This window comes from Rhea americana, unplaced genomic scaffold, assembly GCF_003343005.1.
Source record: "Rhea americana isolate MKP2758 unplaced genomic scaffold, rheAme1 scaffold_15, whole genome shotgun sequence".
Lineage (NCBI taxonomy): Eukaryota > Metazoa > Chordata > Aves > Rheiformes > Rheidae > Rhea > Rhea americana.
Window position 1 is genome coordinate 558,694 of NW_028185594.1, and position 16,279 is coordinate 574,972.

General features: G+C 46.5%; 1 protein-coding gene across 2 annotated transcripts in view; it reads right to left on the reverse strand.

The window, feature by feature from the left end:
- VWC2L (von Willebrand factor C domain containing 2 like) overlaps positions 1 to 16,279 on the reverse strand; it is a 46,487-nt gene that overhangs the window by 6,161 nt on the left and 24,047 nt on the right. The window contains exon 4 of one of the 2 annotated variants that reach the window (XM_085299322.1): positions 11,259 to 13,430. The exons of the other annotated variant lie outside the window; for it this stretch is intronic. Coding sequence (XP_085155448.1) covers positions 13,405 to 13,430 — 26 coding nt within the window. The 3' untranslated portion in view covers positions 11,259 to 13,404. Of the gene's footprint in view, positions 1 to 11,258; positions 13,431 to 16,279 lie in introns of those variants that run through there. 2 annotated transcript variants of the gene reach the window in all.

Genomic DNA, 16,279 nt, shown 5'->3' on the forward strand with positions numbered 1-16,279 from the left:
GCTTTCATTCAGTCTTTTCCTGCAAGAAAAGGAGGTGTGTTCAAGCTTTCCTATCAAGTCTTGGCCTTCACTCTCCAGGACAGACAGTGCTTGCTCACTTGCAAAGAGCTCCCGGCCACGTGGCTTGTCCCCTCTGCTGAGAGGAGCCCCTCTCACGTATTTATCCACGAGACAGATAAATACAGGGATTCGCCCCGGGAGCCGCCGGCGGCCGCCGCRTTGGAGGCTGCCGAGCGCAGGGGTCTGCCTCGAGTTCCCTCACTCACGATCTGGCTCCCGRTGACGGGGACTGATCTAGCACACGCCGCTTTGCACGACGCGTCGCAGCTCACCGGTGGCTTGCGCTAGGTCTTAACCACGAGCAGCCACCCCCCAAGCAAACTAGGGAGACATCCCGACGGATGTCTCAATCTTATTGACAGCAGATTAAGAGGTTGTCAAATTCGTAATTTACCTAATCCGCGCACTCTGCCGCCTGAACTATATCCCCTAATTTAAGTACGTTGTTGAAGTCAAACCACTGGCACCACAGTCACGGCGGGGAGCCAACGCGCTCTCAAGATCAGGTCTCAAGATCAGGTCTCGGACAGCGGAAGAGCAAGTCTGCAAGAGCAAGACTGCAGAGCTGTCCTTAAGGAGTCCCCTCCACCCCTTTCATCTTTTCATACAAAATGCAGGTTGGCGTTTTCAAAAAGTCACCTACAGGATTTGCACACTAAATTCCTATTCAACTTAATAGGCTCCCTGTGAGCAAATACTTTAATCAGCACTGAAAATTTTAGCTTATGTTAAAAAATGCATATGCAAGGTAGTCAGCATTGCAAGGGAAGATACTGTGCATATAAAGCAGCTATGGACCTTTTTGGGGGATCAGATTTTTTATGGAGCACATTCAACGCTGAAAAAGGAAAAATGTAACACCTCAAATATCGCAGGAAACAGCGACCGATTAAGCAACACGTGTGTCAACACTCACCTGACCAGTATAAAAGGACTCGCGCTTCAAAATCTCTTTGCAGACAGCCTAGAATTTTAGGTGGCTAATATTTGTTTTTAAAAATGTAAGTAGATTTTAATGGCAGGCAGCGAAAGCTCTTCCTAGGTCATTATAACCTGGCAGGTAAGTGGCAAGTTCTAAAAAGTTGTCTAAATAGATATTTTGCAAAACTCACTGACTTAATGCATCAAACATAGCAACTAAGGGGGCTTTTGGGGGGAGTAGCTGTAGAATAGATTCATTCAAAGCAAATAAATGAATAAAGCTGCCATTCAAACGCTGCGTCAGCCAGCGACGTCGTAGGTAAAATCAACGGCCAAAGCCAGGAYGTCCAAATAAAAAGCTGGACCTTAGGTAGGTGCAGAAGTATGCCCCRAGAGGGCAAGAAGCTGACGTGCACCGTCCTGTACTACTGAAGCAAACGGCGAAGTATCCATCGATTTCCGAAGTATCCGTATCTCTGCCCTCTGGCTGGGTATCTCCATTCCAAGGGGAAGGTTAACAACAAAGCAGCACTAACCAGGACTTTATTTGCTGTATCATTTGAGTTTTCGGCCAACTTCATCACCTCTTGGTTGTGCTCTGTGTGAAAATTTAATGATTTTTATGGCCCATTTTAACGTTTTAATGTCTTTTTTCTTTGGGAAAAAAAAAATCCCACGTTCAGAGTAAGGATTCAAACAGTATTTCACCCTTAAATGCAGTCACGGATGATATATGGAAGAGAGCTGGCTGCATGTCAAATCAACATAAAGCCAGAATTGAATCTAACTTGGCCACTACAGCTGTGCATGATGTTTTATGTTTTTTTATATATATATATCAGCCATAAATGAGACAGAAACTGTGATTGTGCCAGATTTGGACAAAACAGTTCTTTTAAAATGAAAAAAAAAAAAAAAAAGGAAGGAAGCAGCATTACTACATAATCACGTGAAATTTCCATTTAAATGTGCATTCAATTAAAGAAAAGAAAAAAAACTAAAACCAAACCACTGCTTGATAATGAAACTGCAGCAGTTAATGCATGATGATAGCAGTGCTGCTAGGAAAGCCAATTTAGGCAACGGTTATTTTTTGGTAAAATGCAGCTATTGGCTGTGCAACACTCTGCCAAGGGGGTGGAAGAGTTTCCGTAGCTGCAGGAAACCACAGCTCAACAGGAATGTCCCGAACAGACATCATCCCACCTCCGATAACGACAGCACYGCTGAAATCACAGTAATTATGGGGGAATGCGTCATTTGGTAGAAAAACACCTTAGGCCTTTCCGCAGGAGATACAAAAGGTGACATAYTGAGAGTATCAAACCATTCCTCTTWCTTTTTTTTCCACCTGGAGACAACTTTTTCCCACGAACATTTTGAACGTTAGGTTGCGTTAGAAGCAGGATTTCAAAGGAAAACAAAGAASTTTTTTCATGTCACAGGGCTGCTTCTGAAATGATTTATTTCTACCCTGTTTCATGTTTAAATCGCCGAGTCTTCCGGGTCCACTTTTGACCAATTTGCACATTTTGTGTGTCCCAGAAAGACAGACACCCACAGTTTTCTGAGAACCCCACTGTTCCCAGTGCTCCTGGTCTTCGTAACGACAGACGCAGAAATAACTGGCCATAKGGAGGCAAGACGCAGATGAAAGGGGAATTCAATGTACGTGAACATACCTAGAAGTTGGCTGTCTACGTTTGAGCTTCTCACCAAAGGTCCCCTTTCCAGCTGAAGGCCAAACACTTCTGCAGGCCAGCTGGGCCAAGCAGGGCCAATAACCCAGCCAAGAGGATCTGGCCTGTGGAGTCGCCTTTCTTCCTTCTTATAAATTCGATGAATAAAAATCCCACCTCAACCTTCAGGTCTAGCTGTACAGCGGGTTCTTCCACTCCTGCACAGATCTTCCTTTATAAATGATGGATTGCATGGAGAAAGGGAATAAACACAATGGCAGAACTTTAATTTCCTAATTTGTTTGGGGTATTTAATTTCCTGGCTGGGACAAGGAAGGGAGAAGTGATTCGAGAGAAGAAATTCCCCCTGGGTAACCCCTAACCCCTCTTTTGGAGAGGAAAGACGAGATACTGGGCAGCTGTGCAAGATACCCAGCTCGATTCATTTGGAGGAGGTGGAAGGGTCATGGCAGGGTTGATGGGGCCACAATGGTGCACAYGAGTTCACCAAACCCCACCAAGGACGCAGGGACCTATAGAGGACCCACCGGTCGCTGCTTCTTGCCAAAACAGATGCACAAACTCATCTCCTGGGATACGTCTCCAACGTCCTGCAGCACGTCTAGCTGTGGAACCAGCTTTAACCCACGTCTCCTCCCCAGACTCTTCTCTTCTGAGGACCCACCACGTAACCTGAATTCAATGGTATCCATGGCATTTGCACAATGCTTTCTAATGGCACCGCGCAAAGAGTCAGGTTGCTAATAAGAATAAAATGAGCAGCGCCGGTTTTGCATGTGAATGGCTGCATTTAACTAAATCACCAAATGGAAAAGGATTGTACTTTCCCGTGCTAATAATTCCGGGTGCCACTACAAAATGCATTACCACAATCTATGCAGCCTTTTATACTCAAGCAGATGCCGTATGATATTATTCTGAGGTGACAGGACAGGATAGCTATTTTGCACTGTAAGATAGCAACTAGAAATGATGAAAGCTTGGGCAAATTTATAGTAAATTCATATGATTCCCTTTCCCTGCCCCCCAAAAAATTTCAGAATTTCTGTCTTAATTACTTACCACTAAGTAAAGGTATTATTATCATTATCATTATTATTATTATCCAGGCATTATTATCAGAGGAACAGACATGGAGGGGCAGACAACGCAAACTGATGCACCGCACATGGAATATGAACTTCCACATATCTGAGCCGTTTCGCACTCTTTAGTGAGTACTGCCTGCTTGTTTGCCTTTCATTTGTTTCCCCTGGAAATGCTTTTTTAAACTAGAAAGGGGATTTAGACACTAGAACAGCTACTGGCCTGATACAAGTTAATGATTTCACAAAAATGCTTTAAAAAAAGGCTTTACTTTAAAAGATTGATGTTTCCTATTGTATTTTTTAATGCCAATTAATTACTTAATTTATTAGCAATGTAACACAAGAACAATCTTTGAAAATCCTGCACTTTGTGTGGATGCCTTTAATTATGGATAATTAAATACTGTGGAAAGACCTGATTATACCTCTGAGCATTTTCTAATCTAGAAAACGAAACGCGCTCTTGTACTCTCGAATGCACGCAACAAAAGCTGAACTCAAAAACTATATGCGGTTTAAAAAATAAAAACACACATGCAATTAAAAAATCCAGATCAGAGCAAAACCCAGCAGCTAAATGAGGGCAGAAATTCAGAAATTCCTGGGGAGACCTTGGAGGCTTTATGCACACGTGAAGCTTGGTGGCTTCATGCGTGGCGCTCTCCTCCTCCGCAGAGCGTCTGATGCAGTCCACGGCTGGCTGGGGACATGAGCGTAACCTCAACACACGATGCCCGCAGCCAGCCAGCGCACGCGGTCTCAGGGCCGAGCCCGTACGGGCTTCCGAAAACTGGGAGCCCATTTCCAGATGGGCCCCCTGCACACGCGGCTCCAGTAGCTGAAACAGCTGAAAAGAGCAAGGCACTTTCCAAATGAAATCAGAGCTGACCTTGGAAGCTGAGAGGTTGCCAGCACCGTAAGTTACTCTGTTTGCATTCTTTTCATCCTTTTATTTATTTATTTATTTWTAATTTTTCCTCTTCATTCCTCCGCAACAATCTCAAGAAGGCCAGCTATAATAAACAACCTTGCTGGCTCGGAAAGCTTTTAATCTCAGGATAAAGCTGGGTACGTGTCTGTTTGAAGGTGCCACCACTATTACTTGTAGGAAAGGCTCCCTCTCTATGGCAGCTGAGATCGTGCAGCAGGCCCCTGGGACAGCAGGGGGAACAGAGGGGCACGGACTCCTAAACAGTGGGCAGGGTGACACTGTTCAGCCTGGTGATAGCTCTGCTTGGTCAGGAGCACCAAAAAGAAGGAAAATGTGGGGCCCTTTGGCCCAGAGACAGTGTCCTGAAGTGCACAACATAAATCATCAACTGAGCCCGCAGATTTCATCCGAGGAGCCTATGAAAATCAGGCACTGCCGGGTGAAATTTGCAGCTACAGAATACAGCGTATTGGACGTGTTATCAGTACAGCCCAGGAACGTTACACCGCAGTCATTTGTCAACATTACCTACCTGATGCTGCAAGAAAAGCTTTCTCCTATAAAGGAGGAGTCAGAGACTCACTCTCCTCCCCCTCCTCCCCATTTCTACCTTTACAACCCAAATGCACATGGTGGGGGGGGGCTCTTTTTCTGAGCCGGTATCATGCTACCTCCTCCCCACTGCTCCCCTTGATGCATAACATGGGGAAATTGGCCCCAAGCAAGTTAAATTCTCATTACCGTTACACTGGAAAGAAAGCACAAGGAGCTCTTTGCCCTCACCAAGCTCCACTAAGTTATAGCAGAAACTGCACTTTCTTCAGGTTGGAGACCTCATGTGAACAGAGGCTTGAAGGACAAGCCCCGTCCCTTGCACTTGCTGGCAAACAAGATGCTGGAAAAGCCCATAGTGGTCCAAAAGAGCACCCGTCCGTCACCCCACAGGCCTCCTGAGGTATGAAGTAACGCCCTATGACCACCAACACATTTGGGAGATCTAGCGCGCAAGATCTACAACCGCAAACATTTCCTGGTCTGCCCTTTTCCTCCTGCAAATCTCTCATGTAAACCACTTAAATGAAAGTAAAGCTGAAGAAACGCATTTGTGAGCCTGACGCTAAGCAGGCCTTTTTCTGGGCCGTAGTTTGGCTGGACAACGGTGGGCAGGACACTGACAGACACAGGCGCAGCAAAACCCCCTGCAAATGACAGTAATGAACATCACCTACGTGACAACAAAAAGGTGCCACGTGCGCAAGCACTTCTATACTGACCACCGCTTTGGCTTTACCGGTGTGGAACATTTCAGCCCTAATAAGCTTATTCGGGGGATGAACGCAATAACCTGTCCAAGAAAACGTTACGCGGAGGATAAATCTCGTCCGTGCTCACAGAAACCCTGCGGTGCTAAGCGGGCTTCAGCGTAACCAGCTCTCGGGCAGCGATCCTTGAGCACAACCCTAAACGTTCAGCAAATCCTGTTTCGACGAGGGAACGCTTTCAAACGCCGCGTTTCAGCGCCAGCTCAAATCCGCRGCTGCGCAAGCACAGCCTGTTTGCTCCCTGTCCGGTCCGGTTTGATGGTGCACGCCTGAAAGCCAAACAGCATCACACGCGAACCTGCCAAGCGCGGTCACTGTCGCTGCTTCCAGTTAGCCCACAGTCTCCTCTAATCTCGTCGCTGCCTAGAGAAGAGCAACGACGCTTTGTTTAACCTGCGTTTAGGAGTTGCTGCTTTTGGGCTGATCACATGCGAAGCTGGTGGTGAGCTAGGAGGGAAAGCGCCGACGGCTCTTCCCARAGATGAAGAAAGCAAACAGGAGAGCGCAGGTTACGCAGACGGCAAGTAACGGTGCTTTCAAGCATCCACCGAAACGCTAACGCGTGCAATGCAGCATTTGGGCAGAGAAGTCCTCCAGACACAGGTGAAACTATCCAGCGTAAGGGTGTGGGCCACTCACACGGAGCAGCAAGAGCACCGAGCGAGGAGACACCCAAGCAAAGCTCTCCGTGTTTCTCAGTCCCTTAGTCACAGAGATTGTGGCAAGATCTTTTTGGCCAGCGCTTGCCATGGACCAAAGAGGGTTTACTGCAGCAGCAGTGCAGASGGAGTGTGGACCCTTCTACCCCAAACAAATTCCCCTTCCTGACAGGTTCTGCCTTCAGATCGGTTTGCTCTTGACGTGAAGACAGCTGTTGCTCACAACGCCGGACACTGCACTACGAAGGCCACGAAATGGAAGTTTATTCCCATTCTCCCACCCATCTGCTCCTTCCTTATCTGCGGCACGCAGTCTCCCCTCCTATTTGCTGCCCCGTCATCAGCTCCAGGAGAAGATAATAAACCTACCCTCCTCTGGCTGCGGATTCGGTCTCGGCCCAGCAGACAGGGAGGGCATCTCCTCCGGGTGGCACTCGCGAGCCTACCCGTGGGGCGGCAGCCCTGCCTCAAACCACGCGAGGCCCGTTAACTGGCCCTGGCTATTTTTTTTTTTTCCTTGTAACAACTTCATTACCAAGCTATAATGAACAGTCGGAGCGGGCCAAATCCTCGGCTGCTGAAAAACCCTGTGTTTCCACGAAGCCAGGCCGACTGACGCCAGCCTTCGAAATCAGATCGCAGCGGGAGCTCTCTAGGGAAGCGGAGGCACGAACCCAGCTGAGAAAAACAACGTGGTTTCTGTGCAAAATATAGTGAATAAATCTAATTAGTACTATTGTGGACAGGTTTCCATTTTTAATCACTGTTTTCGAAGTCCCTAATAATTACTGTTCAACTTTTCCTGTAATGCATTTCATTTTTGCATGACACAGCTTGAGAAGTAACCCAAAATTATCCCTCGTGGCTTTCCTTGTAGCACCGTGAGGATACAAGAGCCTCACGCGAATCAACCGCAGCGTGTCAAACAAAAGCGAGCTCAACTCTTTCATTAATATTTGGCACCCGCTGCCCTGATCTGTAACCTAGCGAGCGAGTGTGCGATCGCCGCGCTGCCCGGAAGACTCTGCTGCCAGCCCGYGCTTGCCGGGAGATAAGGAATGACGCATCCGCTGCTGATGCAAACCCAGCTCAGGCRTGCAATCCACACGCTCAAGGAGTTCCTTGGTCGCCTACCCACCTCTCCTGGCATTTCCCAAGCATTTTATTTTTATTTTTTTTTAAGAAAGAAAATATAATTAAAGGTGTAGTTGCAAATAGCAAAGTCTACAGGCCTGATCCYGCAAGGAGCGGAGAATTTCCTGAGAAGTGCCTTCAGCTCTCGCCAGCCAGGTGTGAAGGCTGGAAGCCCCCAGGAGACAGGTCAACTGCAGAAAAGGACTATTTTAATCCCATCCTGAATCTGTCTACTTACCAAGGCAACGATGAGAGCTGAGCGGGAAGGAAGTTTCCCATTRCAATCCGAGATTTCTGCTCTCCCCCCTCCCCTTGGAGTGGGAATGAAAAGTCAAGGTTGCAAACCCTTTCATTTTGAAACAAATCAGAGCAGTTTGACTGAATCTGGCAAAAAAAAAAAGGTCTCATCATTTTTATCTTTTTKATTTAAAATGTTCTAAATCATGAAATAAAGATCTACATGTAAAATCATGTGTCACCTCCCCCCTCCAATTTGAATCAGGTTTTTTTGAAAGCATGAAACTGGAGTATCTGATAATTTCAAACTTTCTTTTTTAATCTTTTTAAATATAAAAACAGAAAGTTTTCTATAATTGGCCTTTCCCCCCGTGGGATATTTCAGTAAGTCAGCATTTTCTGACCCAACTTATTCCAATCTTCTTCAAATAATCTCAACCAGCTGTAGTAAAAAAAAAAAAAAAAATCTGAGCCTTGAAAAACTCAGAGATCTTCTTGTTCAGATCCTCACAATTCATTTCTCTCAATAGATCAATGTGCAGGACATAGGTATTTTCTATTTTTGGCGTACTAGCTCCTGTTCCCTTCACTCTAAGAAACACAGCCTTCTCTAGCACCATAAAACGCAGGACTCAAATGTGGCTCATTTCATGTAAAATGAGTTATACCCACTTACATTGGTTATGGGACTGGTTCTTATCATTTTTTTTCCTTCAAACTACCTATATGTGGTATTTCCAATTCCAGAAATGGGCAAAAGTGGAATATGTACTTCCTGGAGTTTATCAGAGGAGAGGAAACCTGCACCCCCGCCCCTATGAAGAAGAAATACAGCATTGTGCACACGGTGTAGACCGCACGTGATGAGGATGGAAGAGCACTGGGATCTCTGTGGGAAGCTTTGACTGCGTTTCCCTATTCCTGGGAGATGAAACACAACTTATATTTAGCATCCTTTGTCAAGAAAAAGGTTAAATCCTGTATTTGATTACATCACACCTTTTCTGAATCTGTGCTGGTTGTTAAAGGCATCGTGGACAAGGCACCTTCACCGGAACTCTATTTTTTAGAGAGGCCTGACAGTTTTGGTGTTTTACCTGCTGTTTGGAGGATTTAAGTCTGATTTTGTGATTTTTCTATCAGGAGCAAACTCTGATTTTTATGGCTTTCTCTTCAAAGTTTCAAAAATTTGCCTACAGACRGAAATGACAAAGAAAGAAGGGCACGTGAGCTTGCTAAGAGTCACCACGTAAGGAGATCCACCTCGTACGCACCTACACCCCAGGGGACGCGTTCCTTCAGCCCAGCAGGAAAGCAGTTTATCCTCAGGATACAGACAGAAGTTAGGAGGAACGTGACGCCATCACYGTCTTTGCTAGTGACCTATTGATACTACACTGGGGACATCGCTTCCCTGCTGTGTGTCTCCTCCCCTRCCCGTTCTCCAGGGCAGGTGTAAGCTCTGCAGCCCAAGTCTCTACGCAAGGAGTCTCCTGGTGTGCGCTGCACATGCTTAACCTTGGCTTAGTGCTTCCAGAGACAAAAACGATTATGAATAGGAGTTCAGTGGCAGCTTTTCTCATCGAGGGACTCAGTTTGCACATCTATGCTGCTAAAAAACACGGGGTGAGGGACTCTTCTCTGGCACTAATGCCACACGGCAAAGCCTGGCCACATCCTCATTGYGTAACACTTCTCCTTGGACCTCCTCCAGGCCCCACCAGGTGCCCTCTTTGCCCTAAGACMTAACTTTCTTGTGTGCGTTGCCTGAACTAAAAGGAGGGCTGTCCATCGCTCCCTAYGCAGTGCTGACCATCAGAGGTCCTGCGTGGGAACTCGCTGCCCGGATCTCCTRTATTTTGGCCAGAGACTCTGAAGAACTGAGCCACACTGACCTCTCCCATGAACAGCCAAAGGGAAGATAACACTCTCTCCCCCTTTTCAGCAGCCTTTTATGTGTCTGCTGACAACCAAGCCCAAACTCTTCAGCCTTAGCTACTTAATTCAGACCAACGACGCAGAAGCGTTTTCTACACAAAAGCAGAAGAAGTAAGAAATAACTACCCCTAACCTGCAAGCTCCTGCACCCTGTGCTACAGGAATTGAGGTGAGACAGGCCCTCTGGGACCGATACCCTATCACTAAGCTCCTAGACCTGCGCGAAGAGGGTGAAAACACCCGTGGAAAGCCAGAGCGCAAAGACACCTAACCAAGATGGAGATGGCACATGCCAAAGCAGTGGAAGGAAACGGATGCTGATGTTCACGGGCTGAAGAAAGTCTCTAAAAATTAGGAGCCAGCAATATCTGCTGGCATGTACCCATCTTTTCCTGTCCTACTGTAGGTATATGCTTCTCCTGGCTGCAGGGCTTAACTGCTTCCACACAAAGAGAAAAAATCAGTAGCATCTCCTCCATGTATAAATAACACTCCACCACCCTCACCTGGACATATGCTGTAACAAATTGTGGGTTCCTCTGGCACACTGGTTCTTGCAAACTTATTTTCATTCTCCCCAGGAGAGTTGTTCTGTCAGCAAATCAGGGAGAGAGATGAAGAAAAATGCATCTGAAAAATATTTTCGTGTCTCTCCAGCCAAACTGACTGGTGAGTTTGCAAGCTTAACAGGCTAGGATGATGTGCAAACACATAGTAATACCCAGCGTGAGATTACTGCAATGATTTCACTCGCAGAGGCAYGTAGGTGTAGAAGAGACAGAAGACTGCGGCTGAAATGAGGGACTCCACCAAAGGAGCAGCGAGGATGTTGAGCTTAGGAAAGGCAGGGGGAGAGAAAGGAAGCAAGAGGAGAAACCTTCTCAGTGCCTTCTTTAATTCTGAGTTTTCTAAGAACTTGTTTAGCTCTAATCTTTAATTCACATTTTCATTACAATCTCTTTGCTCTGTAAAGTCTGCATTTCATGTAAAAAGAGCAGCTCAAACATCAATTATTAGACATAAGTCAACCCCTTGTTACAGGTCCTCTACGTATAGGTAGGCTCCAATAAAAGAAGCATTAAACATTCATTATATTAGAAATACATGAAGACAGTGTCTGCCACTCTTCTCATACAGATATACCTAATAATCCCAACCTTCTCGAGCAGCAAAAGCAAACCCATCTCTAATCCTTTTAGAAAGCCTGACCATGCAAAACACCACAGCTTCTCGCAATTTGCCTGCGTGTCACCTGGAGATACTAGCTCTTGCAGGCCAGATCCTCAACTAGAGTAAATCAGAGTAAACCAACTCTGCCTGCATTGCACCAAGTGACACTGGCTCAGGATTTGGCTCTAGGCCTCTCTTGCAGCAAAATGGTTTACAGTAACATAATTGGATAAAAATGTCACTTACTTACGCTCTTTTAAATTACACCAAGAATCTGATTAGCTGGGGAATAAGTAACACCACRTCTACTTTAATTTCAGTACTGCCTGGACTGTTTGTGTTCTGCAAAAGAAATCTGGTTTCACAACCTGAATCGGAGATCTTTTTCCTCAAAAAGTCCACCCCCTCTCCTATGAAACGCTACCGTGACAATGGTGGATTTTCAACCACTTCTGTCACAGATTGGTGCACACAAATTTCAGCACCATTTTCCCACGGGGAAACAATCGCTGGTGAGCAGATGCTCCTTCATAAATATTGCTGAGTTTAAAGAACAACGCAGACCATATAACCTGTTTCCCACATCTCTGCGAGCTGTGTCCCCATAATGAGAGCTTTGGAGTAGGTCCCAGCCAACAAAYGACTTCTCACAATCCTCTCTAACCTCTTGCTTTGCGGTGCCGGCAGACACTCATTTTGGGCTCTCCTGGACAAGTACAGCAGGGGTAGAAGCACGGATACATGGTTAGGACCTTGGGTACAAATTTCGGAGAGCGGCTTTCAGTTCCTGCCTGGCCTTAGACTGTCTGGCAGAGTCTTCTCCTGCCTTGCGTTACATGTGGATTGACCTTTTCCTGCTTCGTGGGCWTACGTACGGGAAACACCACAAATGCTTGGGGAGCACTTAGCTGAGCAGGAAGCTCCAGCCACGCGGCTGTCTGGCAGCCCTCCCACCACGGCACTCTCCAAATTGTTTTTTTTCCAGCAGGATCCCCGTCGTTCTTACGCTATGTGGTCCAGCAGCCCCCGCTTTGTGTGAGCACTGAGCTGTGCGATAGAGTTAATCACATTAACCGCTGCTCGGCTCATGTCTTTTTTGTTCTCTGAGGAGAGGCTTTTCCTCTCTATCTCCTCTTTTAGTCTCTCCTTCTTCTAAGCTTCAGGAGTGGCAAATTCAACCCCTGAATGTTATCCAGCGTAAGGATGGCTAATTTTGGGAGGCTTAATCTCTATTCACCTTCCCAAAGCCTTTCACCATTAGTAGATGGCTCTTCYAACAGCTGTGTCCACAAGGAGGAGGTTATGGTCTTGAGTCAGCAAAGCATCTGTGCACGTGAATAATCCGACCGAGTGAGAYTTCCAGAAGCAGTGGCAGGGTTAGCCCTTTCAAGATACCCACACAGCTGGCTCACAGCAGTGAACGCAGCTCCTCTGAGCCTTTCTTTACTCACACGCCCCAAAGTGGTGGTCAGCCAGCTCCACTGAAAATCCATTACAGTGAAATTACYTCCTTTCAAAATAGGAAAGCCTGTATTGATGTATTTTGTTAGCCCAGTGGCTACTTGGCCCAAATRTACCATCTTGTCTTCAGTCTTGATTTACGAGATTTCAGATATATCCTTTTCTCCCCTACTGGTAATCAAATCATTCCTTTAATTGAGCTAACAGGGTACCACAGTTTACATTCTTGCTGGTAAACACAAAAGAACATCAGCTGACGAACAAACAAAAAACTCCATCCTTTTTAGTCATTTTCTGAATTTTTCTTTGGCATACAACCTTCTAAAACCACGGATTTTCATAGTCAGAAATGAAGCCTCTTGTGTACTAGGCTCTGCCATCACAGCGGTTACGGCTGCTTCTACGAACACCGGAAAAACGGGAGCAGACTCCTGATCTGGGATGAGGGTGTCGTATCAGGACCGCAACGCCACAGCGTCAGCTGTGAAACAACCACCGGCCACTGAGCGCCGGACAAGCACTGTCGGAAGACAAGCAGGTCATTCGCGCTTTCCCCAGTGGGCCATCCGAACGGAGAGCGGCCGGTGGGCACGAATGCTTCACGAGAAGGACGTTGCGGCAAGGCTACGCTATTGGCTTTGGTCTCCGGGGCCCGGGGAGAGGTTTGTGGCGTCCAGCGTGGGGGGGATTCGTCTTCTTCTTGGCTGGTCACAACCAACTTGCATCTGCACAATCAATCAGCATATTGCATAGACTTTGACTGATGGGGTTTTTACTGCAATCTTAAAATCTGGCCATTTCAGGACTTCCTGAAATAAATTAGAAGAGGATTTTATTTAGTTTTTTTTTTCCCTAAAGGAACTTCCCCATGGCTCCAAGCCACTGTTCTCCATAAAGCAAACGAATTTGAAGTCTTCTCTTGTCCTCTTGCCACATTTTCTGTRTCATCTTTATCCTGCAACAGTTGTATATAATCAAATGGCAGACAAAACACTCTGTCCCCAAAACTTTCATTTTTTTTCTCAAACTTTTAATTATTTTTCACCACAGCTCATTGATTTTTTTTGTCACTAACCACGTTAGAAGCAGATGCTTTCCAAAACAGTGACCTGGAGATTCAGTGTTCAAAATCYTGCAGACAAATAATAAGCTATGTTTATGCAATAAAGCACAGGTAACTTAATATGCAGGGACTGGATTGTTTGATATTAAAAACTTGGCACATTTCRAGAGATCAGATAATTTGGAACAATAGACACCACATGGAAAAGTTCTCTTTTGTCAATAGTGGTTAACAACTTTTATCGCTTACAGTGGTTAATCCATTATCTTCACCTAAAACACAATAATTTATTTTTATATGGAGYGTTTTGTTCCCCCCAAATGCTAAAAGGTTCTGCAAACTAAGCACATCGCATTGCCCCCTAAGGCAATAGCTGGGCACTGATTTCAGTGGTCRCACTGAATCAGGAGGAAGAGCTCCGTTCATCGACTGAATCAGCAAAATCGCTCTCCGTGACACCTAGATTTTCCGCTGAGGTCTGCCCACCAAGTAATAATCAGTATTAACTTTGCGTAATTTATGGAAGGAAATGAGATCAAATGGCTGAAGGAGTTTAGTAATGTARCTGGTTAATTAATCTGCTCTTATCTCTGGAGAATGAGGTTCAAATGTAAATTAGGAATCAGAAGAAACTTGGAGGCTGTGAGCTGCTCTGTGGTGGCTTTTTGTGGAGGTCTTGAGACCCGCCGTGGCCGAAGAGAGCTGCTGGGGTGCTCAGGAAGGGTCTYGGGGCTGGATGCCGAGAGCAGGAGGTGAAATGCATGAGCGCAAAGGCTCCCGCCCATCCTCACGGACGCGCTAAGCCTGTCCTCGCAAGCACTGCGGGGACTCTGTCRTCTCCCAAGGGTCTGGCAGAACCACCGGATCAGAAAGCTTTCTCCAGCCTCCTGCCGCATCACCACCTTCGCAGCAGGACAGAGAGTGGAGGAGATCTTTCAAGGCACGTTGCAGCCTTGCCCGGTGGCTGCCTGCCCACGCTCACACGGGCTGCCCATCACACACGTGTGCCACCACCAGCTCTCCTGCTCCTCTACGGCTGAGCTTACCCAAAGCTACGTGGAGGCAAACTGGACACATCTGCAGCCCTTGGAGACTTCAAAAAATCTCCAGCTTAGAAAAAARGAGGTTTCTCCAGAGCCTGGTGCAAAGAGCTTGCTAGGAAAAGGCAGCGTTGAGGGTCAAAGCCCCGGGTTGCTGGGCGCYGTAGCTGCGCGCAAAATCCACTCAGGGACAAACGTGAAGCTTATCTGTTTGTGAGCGGAAAGGCTGTCCTCAGTTTCTCCGCGCTTTGAAAATCCTCGGGGGTTTTCTGGGCAAAACACACTCTGTTACAGGAGGCACAGAGCAGGGTGCAGCATGCTTATTTCAAATTAACTCAGACCAAAAAATAATGAGCAGCAAGTTTATATTCTGAGTAAATTAAGAGAGCAGCTTAGGTAAAATGTGGCTTTATATGCATGGAAATAAATTATTATTTACTTTCTTTTGTGCTCAGGCCCTCAAAGACRAAGATACTGGTATGAAATTATTAATATTTATAGCATATTAGAATAAATATCCGTAGCAGCTACGCCTCAATACATGCTATTTTACCAAAGTAAAACCTGTTGAAGGTCAAAGGGGTTTTTGCTCGTGTGAGGAGAGCAGGATCAGACCGTTTCTTCTGAAATCTGTTTCAACTGTGATAATTTAAAACTTTAATTAAAGACTCAGTGACAGCTTATCTATGAAACGTCTTTCTGCTGCCCAGTATTTCATCACGAATGTCTCCAGAAGCCCGAAGTGCGTAAGCACACACGTGCCAGGAAGTATTTCATYGTGGACACGTTAGCTTTTATCTGTCTTGTTGTGTAACTAATTCTTTTGTTGAGGTTCGCTGGCAACAAAAATTAAATTAAAAGCAACGCCAGACCCCCAAACAGAGATTTATAACRCTTGTTTGGTTCATCCCCCCAGAAAATGAAAAAGCCGAGGCAAAGCCTAGTATTTTAGCAATGGCGTTAATGTACGTGTAAATGGGCGAAGGCACCTTTGAAATGCTCTGAAAAGAATTTCACACTTCAGAGAGGCGAAAAAGTTAACAATTGTACTGCCRTATTTACTGGCTTTTTAAAATTAATTCCTGCGACACAGCTGTGCCATAAAATCCCCCGCGATGATGAATTTTTGCTAATGTTGAGATTATTTCTGGAAACCGTTCTGCAGGAGCCCTTTGTAAAAGCAGGAGAGCAGAGGCGCGCGGGAGCCTCCGGCTGCCCTTTGCTCGCCTTCCCTCACCTCTCGTCTTCCCCCAGCAGCCCAGATCCGTTTAGTCTGAACTTGCACCCGGCTTTTTGGTCAGCGGAGCAGCAGAAGGGTCTGCCGCCAGGGGGGTGCAGCCCTGCCCGGAGGAGGAGGAGGAGGGGGGACTCCCGGGGGGCTTTTGCCGGGCCAGGCGGGGCAGCGCAGACCGCGGCAGTCGTCGGCTTGATTTTAACGACGGCGGGCACGTTTTAGAGCGCGTAGAGGAGAGCGTTCGCATCAGCTGACGCGCTTTCGTCTGGAGAACTCGCAAAGGCTAGAAAGAACAACTCGGGGCCACAATTTTGCGGTCTG